The 16,243-nt window shown below is 36.8% G+C and overlaps 1 protein-coding gene across 1 annotated transcript in view; it reads left to right on the top strand.

Annotated features, from left to right (window-relative positions):
* The window catches only part of ARSB (arylsulfatase B), a 65,280-nt gene that overhangs the window by 35,525 nt on the left and 13,512 nt on the right, over positions 1-16,243 (top strand). Inside the window, exon 6 of the mRNA XM_066569674.1 lies at positions 2,812-2,882. Within this exon, the coding sequence (XP_066425771.1) occupies positions 2,812-2,882 (71 nt within the window). The remainder of the gene's footprint in view (positions 1-2,811; positions 2,883-16,243) is intronic.

Below are 16,243 nucleotides of genomic sequence, written 5' to 3'. Positions count from 1 at the left end.
CAGCTTTTAGCTATTTAATTAAATAATAAGGACATATCCTAATTATTCTACCATCTGACAGGGTAGAATAATAACCAGACAATATAAAAAGTTCCTTATGTTTAGGGGGAGGGATGACGTATTAGGATATTGAAGTCTAAAAATAAATATTCTAAAATTAAAGCATTGTAAGATATGGTTACCCAGGCAGTTACTAAAATACAAAGACAGGTTTCCCTAGAGAATATTATTGCTTTGTTATTGTAGCTCTCCTGGCTAGACTATATTCCTGATGCAAAATACCCTTGCAGTACATCTGTCAAGGTGAATCTCTAGTTGCATCTGTGTCTCTGTGGAGTTTTGTAAATGGAAAGGAGGGCAGAGTTAAGGCAGTTCCAGGGAAACAGATCTCTTTTACAGGCATAAATTTCCTATCTGTTGTCTCCAGAATGTTGTTTCTGTTTTCCTGATGTTTTTTGCTGTGAGGCAGGTGGCTTTTTCAACATGCAATGCCAAATTCTTTGGGTATTGTTTTGTGATATATGCTGGTTATTAATATCCATGCTCTGTACAACAATAATTACTGGGTTGGCACTCAAACTGAAAAGCAGTGCTGTACCATTGTAGTAGCTCCATGGAGCTTAATGCAGTGATGCCATAAGCTTCAGGGAGTAAATCTGATCATTACATATAAATCACATCCAAGGTACTAAGAACAGTATTCTATCCCAGAACAAAAATGGATTCAGTAATAATGGCAACTGCTGCGTGAAACACTTACATTAATGCAAGTATAATCTTTATTTTTTTACATTCTATCATCTGTAATGTAAATAACCATGTTTAGTATATAATATCCACTGTCCATGTTAAAATTTATAAAGGAAGTTACCTTCAGTCTGCTTGAACACTATGAATATGTTTGGTATAATCATAGACTCATATGGAATCACAGAATAGGCTGGTTGGAAGGTCATTTAGGCCAACCCTCATGCCTTAGACAGCCCTTCCCTTCTCCGGGCTTTACAAACCCAACTTTCAGCCTGTCCAGAAAGGAAGGTGCTCCAGCTCTCTGATCATCTCTGTGGCCTCCTCTGGACTCCCTCCAGCAGGTCCCTGTCCTTCCTGTGCTGGGAGCCCAGAGCTGATGCAGCCCTGCAGGTGGGGTCTCAGCAGGGCAGGGCAGAGGGGCCGAATCCCCTCCCTCCCCTGCTGGTCACTCAGCACTGTGTGAATACTGAGCAGCACCATAGGAATATTGAATCTGTAGAGATGAGAAGTAAATAGGAGTAAGTTACTTACTCCTTAACTTGTGCTGTATTTGACTCTGGTGGAAGATACTGTGTAACTTAGCATAAGTCTGGTGGTTTCTTTCTTTTAAAATATTCTGGAAAATGTAGATACAGCTCAGAAACTGAAAGAAAACCTTCCCAGTTTTTGCAGTTATTGCAGAATCAATCACAGGCTATAAATTTGAAACCTAGTTTAACTTTTGCTAACTGGTTCTTGTTACTGTTACCTATGAACAGATGGTGAAAGGCACGCTTGAACACAGCTGTCTATGGAGCACATAGAGTTTATTAAATCTAAGATAAAGTTTGTTTAAATAAGGCCAAGCATTCTTAAATTAAGGGTGTGACTACTATATACACTTGGTGGGGGGGGGGGGCACAGTTAGGCGGCTTTCACCCACATTTTGGGAAAACCCATTTTTGTGGCAGTTTCTATACATTGAATTACTACAATTGTAGCTTAATTAATGTAATTCCTCTGTATTAATTACAATACTATATTACCGGAATACATTTAATCTTTTAGTTCTGCTTGATAGTTCTGTATTCCCTCAAAATGTATCATCCAGAAATGTTTTTAGAAATGTAACAGAAAAATATTATTTTGTTTGTTACTGCAAAATTTAAATTGCAGGTAAATACTGTTTAATGATATACAAAATAACTATAAAATAGTTAAATAGTTAAAATAACTATAATTTTTCTTATCTCTCCAATGAGTTTTATATTACCCTGAGTTTTTTATTCTTAATGTCAGGAAGCTTAGGGGCCCTGGTTGAATTTTTTGTGTCTTAAGTTAAGCTCCTTAATGAAAGAAAAAGCAATTTAAATTATTTGGAAATTTCTGAATGGATGTGTTTAGGTTCACTGTCAAATAATAAGTTATTGTTGTGTCTTTGTGTAGACATGTTTCTTTCTAATTATATCTTCCTACTCATGTTGCCCTTTATAAGGAGTAAATTTCATTTACTCAGTTTTTTAGGTCTGGGATTTACTTAGGTAAGAAAATTTATGGATAAGTTCAGAGGCTTATTCCTCACCATCTCTATGTACTGAATGGCTAAAAAAAGAAGGATTATTTTCTTTTTTAATACAAGATTATATGTATCTAAATAATCCTTGTGACCTCAATTAGAAATCAAAGGTGGTTTTTTTGTGGTATAGCAATGCTTGTGGTGTTTTTTGAGGCACCCAGCCATAATGCTTCCAGCACTTGTTCAGATAAGCAGAGAGCATAGCAAGTGCTATGCCAGCTTATGCTGTGAAATTTGACTCTTAAAATTGGTTTTTGTAAAACCCTGCTTAGGTAGGGCCAATTCCGTACTCAGTAAACTTATAAATAATCTAAATAAACATCACTGAAGTTAGGGAAAACTTGTAGAGGCAAAGGTTGTTGCTGCTCAGATTAAAGTTGATACTAATCAATTCAAAGTTATGAGCTCACTCTCTATTAAGATAACAAAAAGCATTAAAATAAAGGATGCAGAATCCTAATGAGCTACAGGAGGTAATTAACATTTCCTTTTGAAATCTCTCTTAGTGAAGGAAGACCTTCTCCCAGAGTGGAACTGCTGCATAATATAGACCCCATGTTTGTGGATGATTTCCCATGTGAGTATGCTGAAGATTTATTAAACACACAGTTTACCTTTTGAACACTTCTTGTCTTCCATAAGTGAAGTATTTTCTTCCAGGTGAAACAAAATACAGTAGGATGCCTTTTGCTTTTAAGTAAATAGCCATAAAATACAGAAACATCATCCCCTGGATGGTGTAAGTTCTTCAAGGTGATCAACATGGGCTTCCTGTTTCAGAGAGCTCTGAAACACTGCTGAGTAATGAATAAAGTACTTTGGAACATGGAAATGTTGAGGAGCAGCTGTGTGCCTGAGGTGCACAGTGAGGCACGCTGCCAACAACCCTTCCAAACCCTCTCTCCAAAGTTCCAAATGAACTGCTTGCCCTAATACGTCTTGATACAACTGTATAATATGACCTTGCAAATGGAAAGCTTGAGTTTGTAAGGAGCTGAGAAGTTCCAAGCTGTGTGATTGCTTTTGTTCCATAATCATGTGGGTTGGATCCTTAATGCCACAATCACATGAATTCGAGCTGAACTTTGCTAATTCTATAGCTCTTTTTAAGCACCATCTGTTTTATGATTCAACATTACTAGTTTGCTAAGGACTACAAGCTTTTCAGACAGACATTTTTTTCATACAGAACATTGGAAGAGGTCCCTTCAGTGTTTTTATAGCATTTCTGTATTTCATTATATAAAGAAGTAAATCCAGGCAGAGAAAAAGTAGTGCAATGGAGACAGTGATCTGTTGCCTCCAAGACAAATACATGTTGTGCTGCAATAACTGGATGGAAATGGGTCGGATGGCCTTGTGCAATGGACATCTGGTTCTATGACTCTTTTCTGAGAAGGAGCAACATTGTCCCTGTCTAATGCTGACTGGGCAGCACTGCCTGCAGATAGTTCCTACATACTGATTGAATTAAGGTGTAGCTACTCCAATTTCCCTTCAGAAAATGCTTAGTGAGTCACAGGATTCCTGTACAACGTTATGCCCTGGTGACGTATTCGCTGGCCTACTTCAGAGACTGTATTTTCCTTGTGGGAATAGCCTGTGATTGAGTTGCTTGAATAGACAAATCCCTGGAGTAAGCAGACGGGGGACAAGCAAAGGAAGTTTTCAGGAACCTGAGCTCTTAGCAAATGTGGCCCCCAACTCCTTCCATGATGCAGTGCTCTGATGACCATTAGCTGTATGCTACTTGTATCATGTCCTTAGTGGTGTGCATTGTGTGAAATGTGGGCAAGTGGGGCTGGGGGTCAGGAGCCGTAGTAGGTGCAACTCTTTCCCTGCATAAGATGTGGTTTTTAAGAATCAGGAACAGAGGAGGTTATATGCATGCCTGTAAATTTACAATGTTTTTATGTGCCTTTCAAAACTGCAGTAATTAAAAACAAAAACTGAACTCTTCTCCAACATGTTCTTGTGCACCATATAGAGTTTCCCTGTCTCTTCTCAGCACAGGCCTATTCTTTCAGCAAATTACTTTGTGCCTCCTAGTGAAATTATGCTTTGTCATATAAGGATTAAAATTTCTATATAATAAGCCTGAGTTCTATTTAAGCCTGAGTTATTAGGAGTAATTGGATATGTGTGTAAGCCAGCTGATTTTTATTTGCTGTCTGTTTTTCATTTATTGAAACTGAATAATAAGTTTAGAATTAATATCTAGAAAAATTATGCTAGTGTCTCTATTATGAATAGATTAGTGAGACACAAAACTTGGAATATACAAGGATTTCAGATTTTCAGCAATCATGGTTCTCTTCATGTTTTGTTGGTTTCCTTTTTTATTTTTAAGCATCCTAAACTGCCCATGCACTCTTAGATGTCACCAAGATGATTAACTGTGTCACTCTGGAGTCTTGCTCTTTCCTTGACTGTTTATTGTTTCTGTGTCATAACTGTTTTGACATTGGAGTACTCTTTTGCCTATAGTGCTAAAATGCATGTTTACAGGTTTTGCTGGGTTCTTTCTAAACTCTGGTTTATGCATATTTTGCTCTTGTCCTAGTCTGCTTTGAAAAATCACATCACCTAAATCATCTGATGTCAGATGAAGTATTGCTATTATTCTAATACTTTCTTTCTCAATTAAATATCAAGATTCTGTTAAATGTAACCAAAAAAGGAGTTTTCAGGTTGTTGTGGTTAATCAGACAAGAAGACAGTACTGTTGTAGTTGGGCAAATGTGGAGCATTAACTTACTATTTTACCTACACTCAGGGCAAGTTCAGTGTTCTGAACTCTTGAGTGGTTTTGTCTATAATGTATACATTCTTTCACCATAATATATTTTTATTTAATGGATGCATTTATCTTCGTCTCTATCAGAAAAAAATGATTATATATATATATATATATATATATATAAAAATATATATTTAGTAGCATGAAAAATGGGATGCCTTATGTAATTAATAGGGTTTTTTAACTGAAACAGGAAAACTGAGCTTTGTTCTGTTCAGATTTTTTTTTTACACCAAAATAAGCACTCCTTCAGGGAAGAATTAGTGCAAAAGACAGTAATTAGTTTAGTGACAAGTCAACTGTTACAGCCAAATATTCAACAGCATGTTAAGTTAAAGTAGTAAGACATGGTGTCTTGATTGCAGAGCTAGCAATGTCTCTGCTGTGGTCTGTTAGCACTGACCTTGGGCTGTGTGTTTATTTACCACTTGTGAGGTAACAGTGTATAACTTTACAAATTCTCAGACTGAGCGCTGGTTTCTGATCTCTGAGCATCAGCTGGGGTTACTCCAGCAGATCTGATGAATCTGCTGATCACCATCTGCTTACGTTTTTTCAGGACCTGATGTCCAGTGGCAAACACTGTAGCCCTGCAGTAGTCTTGTATCAAGTACTGCACATCTCCTATTGTTAATAGTAAAGAGCACAAGAGGAAAAACACTGTAAAATAGTTTGTCTGCAGTTCCATTTTACAAAAAAATGCTTAGATCTTATTTCACTGACTCCTTCAAGTAGATCATCTTTTTCAGAAGGCAGACTTCCTTCATTCAAATATAAACTTTTCCTGTGGTCTGACACACATGGGCAGTGTTTTAAACTTCATTTTTTTTCATCTTTAGTGCTAAAAAAGGCAATTGTCTCCCTGGCCACAGACCTTGCCTGTAGCCTCCCTCTGACTTGTGGCAGGCCAGTGGAGTGGTTGGAGTTAAAAGCAAGTTTTTCTCTTAACAAACTGATCTGGTTTGTGGTGCAGACCTGCAACTATGTACTCATGTAAGAGCATACAGTGGAATGAAAAACTAGGGTGTGATCTCCAAAACTAGGATGAAAAGAGGGGTGGGTTGTGGTCTTTGGGGGTTGCAAAGGCTGTCTGGTGGTGAGCTGTTGCCAAGATGGCCAGCCTGTCCTCTCCCTTTCTTCTATCCTTCCTCCTTCACTTGTGTTAGATGTAGAAATCACATGGCAACAAGATGATTTTTCTGCTAGATCAGTTTTCAGATTGTTTTGGGTAGCCAATCAAAAGAGGAGGAAAGGTTTTTACCACATCAGTGAGCTGAATCAACCTGCCCTGTAGCTGTGTGATGAGGAGCAGGGGATCAGTGTGTGGTTGGTAGCAGATGGAGGGTCTAGCCACAGGACTCTCTAGCTGAGATCAGTTCTGACCACGTTGGGAATCTCAGCCAGAGGCAGTAATTTCATGGAGTTTAAGCTAGTAGGCTGCTGCTGCTACCACAGAGGATATCCTGCCTCCCACAGTGCCTCACCACTGCTTTCCTTTCTCATGGGTCACCAAAACTACTCACAGAGCTGGGCTATGAACCAGGTCAGGATACTGGTTCAGATTTTAATAATCCTTTTTTTCCTCCCTCTGGATGTATGCTGGATGGCCAAGTGCTCATTTTGGCACAAAGACTGGGACTAGAAGGAGTTTTGAGATACAAGTGAGACTGATTCCTTTGGCTCTGAAATTAAACCCTGAGGTTTCTGTTTCATGATACATGATTAAGTGATCCAACAGGTTTCTGCTGGGGATGAGCTTTACCTTCTCCCCTCCCCTTTCCCAGACACACACTCTTGGTGCTTATTTTGCATTCATTTTGGCACTTCTTGGATACTTCTGTGAACTGATCCAACTTGCTAGCCTGGTTTTCCTCTGTCATGTGGGTTGAATCTGCGCATTGGAGGGGCTAATGGATGCCAGCAGCAACCCAAGGCAGGGCAAGGAGGGTGTGAGGCTGGGAGAGGGGAGGCAACCCTCCTAGTACTGTCTGGCTGCTTTTGGAACAAGAACTCCACGGGGAAGGAGTGGGAAACCACATCTTCTGGCTGAGCCTTGCTGTGCTAAACCAGTCTGGTGAGCTCTGCAGATGGAGCTGGACCTACACACCTCAGAGGTGGTTGCTTCTCTCCCTCCCTGCTAAAAGCCATTGCTTTCATCTTTCTGATTGTTTCTTCATCACACTGTTGATTGTTTTCAGAAGTGATGAACATACATCTCAATTGCTTGATCTCAGTGGAGACTTGTAGTTTACTAGAGAGTTCACTATTATGTAAATTTGCTATGAAAAATCTACTGTCTTTCAGATTTGGGTCTGGAACATCCACATTTTCTGTTAGGTTTAAGGATTCAGTAGTAAAGTAAGAAAATTAAAAACAGAAACCTGAAATTATGTTGAAAGTATAATTTTCTCTGTAATGTGTAGGTTAAGAAAGCACAAATAAAAGTAAAGTATAAAGTATAAAGTAACCTAAAAATTGCATAAGTAAAAAACCAGATTTACATACATTTGAAGAGAAAAGAAACAAAATTGTTTTGTCCCATTTTTGTGAATTTTTCCTTAAAAATAAAAAAATTGCCAAGTTTTTGATAGTTTGGCAACTGTGCAGATGACATCAGCTCCTCCATTGGGAAAGATCTCCTGTCTTTTAAACAGCCTTATGGCATTTCATCAAGTTTTGGTGATTCAGCTAAATTAAAACCCAACTGGTTTTAAGTCTCAATTCCCCTAACTGCTAAACCAAACCTATTTTTGACCACAGTCATTGCTAGATGGCCTGTCTTGAAGCAGCATTGAAACTTTATATCCCACAGAAGGCAATTTTATTTTGAGAATCAAAACTAAATGACATGCTGAAAGGAAATGTATGCTTTAATTCAGAGTTGTTAATCAGAATCTGTCAGTACACACTGTATTAGCTTTAATCTGACTTGCTAAATTTATTAATAAATTTGGTGACTTTCACAAAATCTTGTAGACTATATGTGTAGCATCACTTTCTCTTCAAAAAGAACTTGAATTTATTTAAATTAGAAAGATGTATTCAAAATAAATATGTTTTGGGTGGCACTGGATTAGGCTGAAAAAACTTTTACCTTCATTTAAAACTCCAGACTTAACCATAAACTAAAACTTCAAAGGCATAATAACAGTGTGGATTACTAATTGTAGTAAATTTATTTAGAAGATATGTCTATTCAGAGGGAGACATCCAAAACAAAGAACTTGTAAAAACATTTTGTGATTTTCCTCCAAGCCTTTATTTGCCTAGAGCAAAATTAATCAGTTTTTACATTCTTCTCCTTGACATTTGAAAGATGGCATTACCTCATATATTGCACTAATAATTGCCAAAATAAATGATTGCTTATAAAGAGCTAGATCTGCTATATGCAGAATGAACATATAATATATTACAATAGAGAAGTCTTTTCTCTTCTGGGACTGATGTGTCATTGGTGGATATTAAAATTGCATTAAAATGCCTGTAGCATTATATATTATATCCATACATATACCAAAATGATTCATCTTGAATAAGGAGTAGACACTCCAGGGTCCTCTATGTCCTCTATTTATTACTTATTTTGCCCAGGTAAAAGATGATTCCTGATTGTTTGTAGGAAGAAATTACTTCTTCTCCAGTTCTATTGCTGATGATCTAGCTTGTTTAGAATTATTTAACAAAAAGGGGAAAAAAAATAAAAATAAAGTGGGAAAAAAGATTGTCATAATGGAGTTAATCAGTAGCAGCAGAAGATGCATGGATGAGTGTGCTGGGTGGGTGTTGAATGGGATAAATACACTCCATGTCTGTGACAGGCTTAAGACACAGAACCTACTCTCGAGTCAAAATCTTTGCTTGTCCAAATTACCACTTTTCTGCAAAATTGTACATGTGCATGCTGGACTCTGGACTCTGACTCTGTCATCTTCCCATTTCAAGAAAATCATAAATTGCAATGACCCCCTGGAAGTTTGTAAGGCAGGAATTGCCAGCATAGGACCCTGGATCCCTCAGCCACTCCATGCAGTGTGTGTTATGCTAACCTGGCAATTTTGGGCAGAGCTCAGCTCCACTCCTTAATGGGAGGCTGCTGTTCCAGCTACCTCTGCTGCCATTCACATCAGAGATAAGTGGTGTTTTTCTTTTAGCTGTCAGCTATGTGAGTTTTTGGGGTGTAGCTCTTGCTGTCAGGAGGTTTTGGCTGTAGTTGTGCATTGCCTTGGCTCTTAGCCCATCTGCATCTCAGCATGAACCATCAATCCTTGCAGTATTTAATACTAGAGGATTGCATGTTTGGTGAGCCTCATAAACACTAATCCCCATGTTTCCTCTAGGATGTAGATAATCTTTTTTAGAATTTTGAAATGTTACGTCACTTGATTAGGTGTGTCATGCAAGTATCATGACAGGAATCCAGAAATCCCTCTAAACTGCTTTTTTATGCTTCATTGTATTCTATAATTATTTGAACATAATGCTAGCATTTTATGTTTTTATGCAAGTCTTGACGTAAATGGTAGCTTACATTTTTCAAATTAAATATCTCTGAGCCATAAATCTGAAAAATTTTAACAGAGCACAGGTTGTTAGAGTAGCTGTTCAGTTCTCTTCACCTTCAACACAGCATTCTTACAGTGATGCGGATGGAGTTTGGGTGTTTCACATATAAGGCCATCACAACAGGACATATCTTCAATAATTCGTAAGTTCCGTACAGTTAGTAAAAATTTGTTTCCTAGAAAAAGTAAGATTTTGATTTTTGTTGCCCTTATTTTCCCATTGGAAGTGAAAGTTTAGCGTTTCCTTTTTCTGTCTTGTTTTGTGATGTTTAACATTGTAGACGATAATATTAAGTTTGTTCTTATTTAGAATAACTTCCTTTTTTTATTCTGTGGTTGTCTAAGAATGTAGTAACTGGATAAGTGATTCACCTAGCTGATGTGCACTGGGATTTTTTGCTGCCCTTGATGATTCTGGATTTAACACAATTGTTTGTATGGTGTGGTATTTTTGAAAAGAAATAATATGTTCTAAAAGAGAAGATGAATACTTGAAATATCTACTCTTGTTGAAATTAAGTATAATATGTATTTTGAAAGGTAAGAGACTGAATATGATATTCTAGTATAAATCTTTCCTTTGGAATCAAATGTTGCTATGATAAAACTGACATTAGAAGTAATAATACTAGATCTAGATCTTCATAGCATTTAACTAAGTGAATTAAGATAGATGAGCTTCACTGTATAAGTTTGTGTGCAGCACAGCTCTGCTCCTTGTCAACAAGATGTCAGGAAGTTACAGTGTCTCAGGGCTCATCCTCTTCTTAAGATCAGTATTCTCTTCTTTCTCCCAAGGTTAAGGCCAAGGCTATTCCTCAAATGTTTTCATTTTATAAAAATAAGAGAAAGACTCAGAGTTTTGTAGAAAACTCATTATTGCCATAAAGCAGTGAAAGGTCACAAAATGTCTTTCCTCAGTGAAGTGGCAAAGCCCTTTATTTCTTTGTTAATTCATTGTCACAGAGCCCTTGACATTTCCAGAGTTTCCTTTTTGAGGTGAAATAATTGCTCTACACATCATGGTTCAAAAAAAGAGGAATCAGTACAAAGTACATACATGCAAAGGTTTTGTAAGCTCACAGAGCCATCTGCATTTCAAAGTGGCTGTACCAAGATTGTTCTCCCTTCTGGCATATTTTCACGAAGTTTCACATTAATTAAGGCATCAGAGCTACAGGTACTTGTGTAGCTTCAGAAATGCACCTTATAAATGGGATAAGCCAATATAAAAGTTCTATTTCTATAACTGAAATAGAAAAATCACTTTCTATTGTGTATGAGCTATCTTTCAGACAACACTGTAGAATAAGTATTTTATTCACTACAAACATGAAGGAAAATTTGTCGGCTTTAGAAGAATGAGAAGAAGAGCAAAAATTAATTGACTTTATCTGGGTGAAGACATAAAAGTGTAGATGGAAGAATGTGCCTCAAGTGACTTCAAGCCTTTTCAAAATATGTGCAAGACCTTCTTTCTGGTGAGGAGAGTTTTCTGTCTGCTGTAGTATAGACAATCACCTAAACCAGCAATCCACTGACTGCAGCAGGCCTAGAAATAGCTGTGAAGGACTTGTTCCGCTCTCCCATTGATAAGTGTTTGTTTTATATTGTGAAGAGGGAAAATGTTACTTAATTTAACAGTGCTATTCAAAGCTACCTTGTAATTTTGAGCTTTGATTTCCATGAGATTTTATGTCTTTGGTGCTTCATAAGAAGGCAAAAGTCTAAGAAGCACTAATGAATATAATAATTAAAGGTTTGTTAATGTACAACGATCAGTGTCTAAACAAAAACAGTCTGTTCCCAAACAAGATACTCATATATACTTTCTTTAAAACAGTCTAAGTGACCTGCTGGGGCTTTGATATTTATTTTCCACTTTGTTTATGAAGAGTCTAAATGTGTATTTTTTTGTGTATTTTTTGAAAATACAGTAAGTTCCAAATTTTGGCTTTATTGAATGTTAAGATAAATATCCATAACATTTTTTCCTGCCTGTTTCTCCATCTCTTCCCATTTCTCCATCTCTTCCCAAGATTTTACTTATGTAAGTAAGAGGTAATTCAGAGACAATACAATGAAGTTGTTCAAATCATATATCCTCTGAAAGAATATATCCTAAGAAAGAACAGTCTATACATTTGTAACATTATCCAACGAAATTAAAAACAATTGCTGCATTTTTGTGAAAAGTCACTCTAATTTCATTTTCGAGTTCATTGACTGAGATTTGCTGAAGTTCAGCAGTTATCAATAAAGGCCTTATGATAATTTGGAGGGTATCAAACGGATCATAGTGAGACTGGCATTTTTAGCCAGAGCTGATTATGCTTCAGTTGACTGAGCTGTCTGCTGGAGGGGAGCCAAATTCATGAACTGAATCAGTTGCTGGAAGAATATGAATTGTATTCATGCTAAGATAACAGTATGCTCTTTGCCAAAGCAATAGGGAGAAATTCTTAAAACTCCAGAAGGAGTTTGATTTGTCTTGTGCATTTCTTGATGAAAACTAAGTGACAAGCTGCTCCATAGAATCAAGTCTAGCAAAGGTAATTCTTGTCTCCTTTGTATAAAATGCTAAAACTAAACTAGCAGGATAGCACCACCAAATTTATAGTGAAACACAGTGCAGAGTTTTCTGTTTATGGTCAAGGTAAAATTTTGCTTGGGAAATTCTTTTCTATTTGTGTTAAAGACTTTTTCTGCTTCTGTAGCTAAAGGGGAGAGAAAGTTATAAATGGAGAGTTATAAATTTTTGGAGAACAGCCATGTGCTTTCATGCTGTTAACAAACAAATGTGGCATTTTAAAAAACCTTATGTTTATAAATAAAAGATATATGAAGTCCAAGTTTATCTTCCAACTATAAAAATATTAACTGTAACCTTTGTCTTTTAGCTTTTTTATTTCTTGATAAAATTTTCTTTGAAAATATAGTCTTATCTTGTAGGTGAGAAGTTGATTCATCTGAGTGGTTTAAGATTTTAGGGAATTTAGTAATAAATTATATTACTACATTAGAGACAGTCCAGATTTTCAGGCTATGTAAGAGACTTGATTCATTATTCATAAGTGGAAATGAAAAATGTAGTTCTTACACTTCTATTGATATTGTAACCTGTGGTCTCGAATCTATAATAAAAAACTTCAATCATGTTCAATATATTATTTCCTGAAATTCAGAAGGGAAAAAAAAAAATCTCATGTTCATGTAAAGCATGTTGGTGCTTAATTGAAAACATAAAGCAAAGAAATTAAAACAGAATGGAAATCCATTGGCATTTCAGGCACAATTTGTAGATCCATGCTACTTTTATTCTGTGTGCAGATGAACAATGTAGATGGTACCATTTTTTAATTGCTGAAGTGACCTTCACTAGAAATGGTGTATTCTGAAAGATATTTCTCTGTTCTTTTGTTCCTTCATTCAACTCTCCTGCAAACTTTTCTCTCTTCCCCAGATCCAGGTACTTAAAAACTGGGAAATACCAAAGGAAATCTGGATTTTGGGTTTTTTTTTGTGTGTACCATTCTGGTTTTTATGGTGTAATGTAGAGACCTGGGATTTAAAGTATTTGTAGACTGTCTGCAAGTCAAACTGTAGGCCAGATCACTTGCAAATGAAAACCACACTGTGCTTACAGAATATTTTGCTTCTTGAATGCTTCAAGAACACGTATATCATTGAAGTAAGATTTACAGGATAGTAGAATGTTGAGAATTCATTACAAATGGTGTACCCACTAACTTTCCTTACTTTCTTATATAAATTGAAAGTTTTATGTACAAATTTGGTGTTAATGGAAATCAAAATAACCCAAACCCATCTGGACATGCCATCACTTATTTTCTGTGTTGTCAGTAATAATATTTGTATTTATTACATTATGTGAAACGTAAAGTACAGACTTCCGCAGAGCTGGGGAGAAATCTCTCCTGGAAGATGGGAGGTCACTGTTCAGAATTGTTTGTAACAAAGGGAATAAACTCAGTTGGTTAGTGCTCTTGGTGTGGCCTGGGAATTTCCTCAGGGAGAAAACTATTGGACAGTTGGAAAAATGCTGTTGGAGGAAAGTTCAGAAGATGTAGTTGTGAAAAGCAGTGCTAACCACAAAGAAGAGTTACTGGGTGGCTTCCGGAGTTTTACTGCAATAAAGTTATAGTTAATTTCTTGACTTTGTGTTCCCATGTGTGGCTTCATGTTCATGTAAAGGACCAAGTGTTTGGTTACCTGTTACCTGAAGTCTGCCTTCATTCTGCTGTTTCAGTGCTGCAGGGAAATATGTTTAAGTAAACACTATTTTGATTTTCTAGAACTTCAGTGCATGGTGACATGTGTTTTGGAGCAAGGAAAATTACTCTGGAATTAATTTTCATCTCTTATCCATAAGGCTCAGTTTTTGGTATAATTCATGGCATTGTGTGTTCCCATTTTCTTAAACTCTTTCTTTTGAGAATTGGTAAATCATGTATTGGCACTTTTGTTTTGATTTCAGAATCACTTTTATTTGAGGAGTTGATTAAAGCTTATGTGTTGTTGCCAGAAGTGTTTGTTGCAAATGCAAATTTACAACAAAAAAAAATTTACAACAAAAAGCCTTTCATATGACTGTTTTGTGGAAAATATTTTGTGTCTACTGAACTGTATGGATGAAGGGGAATTTAGCTTCATTTATTTGATTAAGAGGAGTTGGTAGGGTGTAAAATCCTTGTTTGTTACTGCTGATGCTTAACCAGTCTGAACCAGAGCCCAGCAGAATTAATGGAAAGGTTCCCATTTGTTTCAGGGTAGATTTTTTGACGCTCTAACTGACTTCCCACTGTTCCACAGTTGAGCATTAGTAAGGCATGGGAAGCCTGCCAATAACGCAGAATTTGAGTGTATGCATGTGGTGAGATTTCTAAGAGGCTGAAGACTGCTGTCATGAGGGTAATTTTTATGTGGAATTTGATAATATTTAAGAAAGTTCTTGATTTTTTTTTACCTACACTTCTGCCATTGTAGCACAAAAGTGGGGCAAGATGATTATAAGGATTTTGCACTGTCTGTTGTTAGGAAAGTAATCATGTGTGATATTTTTAATTTCTTGGGTTTTCTTTTTTCTCTTCACTGGGGAACACGTAAATAAAAATTTTAAATCTTGATAATAGCATCAGATAACTTAGCTAAGAACAGAAGCTTTTATTTTAATGGAAGAGGTAGGAGAATGATTCAATTACCATTTTTCTGGCAATACATACAAGATGGTGGATACAATAGGAATTCACTGGATTATTAAAATAGTATGTTGATTTTAAGGATGATAACGAAAATGCTAGAAAATAGTCTCTTTCTGCTTGGGTTTCATATGTAAGTGGGTTTTGGTTTGCTAGTCCCAGACTTCTGTCTGGGGATCTCCTCTGTGGTTTTTATAGCCTACTAATCAGATCACAAGAGGCAGGGAGGCATATACATTACCTTACTATGGAAATAATACTCGTTACTGCTTGTTGGTTTTAAGTCCTAGTGGAAGTAGTCTGCATGGTTTGGTTCAACTATTAAGCAGAGTTCTACTCTGCAACATATATGGAGTTGTTCATTTCTCTCTAATAAAAACATTTTTACAAAATAAGGAAAAATTTTTAATGTCTTAGAGTTTAATCTCAGCAGAATTTGAACATCTAATTTATTGCCTTGAGACTTACCATTGCCAGGTGACACTACCTTTTCAAAGCCTGTCTGTTAAGATTGAGAGTCTTCAGTGAGTTGATAGCCAGTACGCACAAGATTGAATTATTTTAAATTATTTACAATATCTTTTTTTTTTTACATATGCATAAGTGTCACTTCACTCCCCAAAGCCGCCTGACAGCAAGCACTAGTTTCTGTAGTTCAGTAGTTTCTTGCTGTCTGCTGTGTGGTGCAGTCTTGTAATGGCTGTGTCCCTCGCTCTGGGGCTGTGTCTGACAGGAACCCATGATGGGAGCTTCTTGTCACACCCCTAGCTCTGTGTGTGTTCCTTCAGCCTCTGTTAGCTGAGATAAGTCTGACAACATGAGCGCTTGCAGTGACCCCCCAAGAGTCTCTGAACACAAGCAGGGCTTCGTTGCACTGCTGTCTGAGTGACGATTGTGCTCACTGATAAAATGCAATCTCTTTTGTCACCTTTATAACCTGGAGTTAAGGATGTCAAGGGACTGGCAGCTCAGAGAGTTGTCCTAGCTGTTCTGATAGCTGAGATGTGATTAAAAGATTTTAAGAAGTGATAGAATAACATGGAGATTTTCTGTGAAACATCTCTGGTGTGGTTCAAAAATAAAAACACCAATCCATTTTGTTCAGAAAATGTAATGTTGTCCCATTGGAGCATGGCCATTTCCAGCCAAAGCAGACAATGAATTTCCTCAGTAAAGAATTTATGTCTCATTCAGAGTTTCAGCATGTTTGAGTTTTCCTCACTGTGGCTACACACTGTGCAGTAGTGCCACTCTGTATTGTAGGTGATGTCTAGTTAGGCCAGGTAGAGGCTGAAGTTATCCTGAAAAATACTAAAAACTACCTAGGTCATGGGATTTCACACAGGATACTGCA

This window comes from Molothrus aeneus, chromosome Z, assembly GCF_037042795.1.
Source record: "Molothrus aeneus isolate 106 chromosome Z, BPBGC_Maene_1.0, whole genome shotgun sequence".
In the NCBI taxonomy this organism is placed as follows: Eukaryota; Metazoa; Chordata; class Aves; order Passeriformes; family Icteridae; genus Molothrus; species Molothrus aeneus.
Note: the sequence above shows the minus strand (reverse complement) of the source record. Positions and strands in the feature narration are given on the sequence as shown.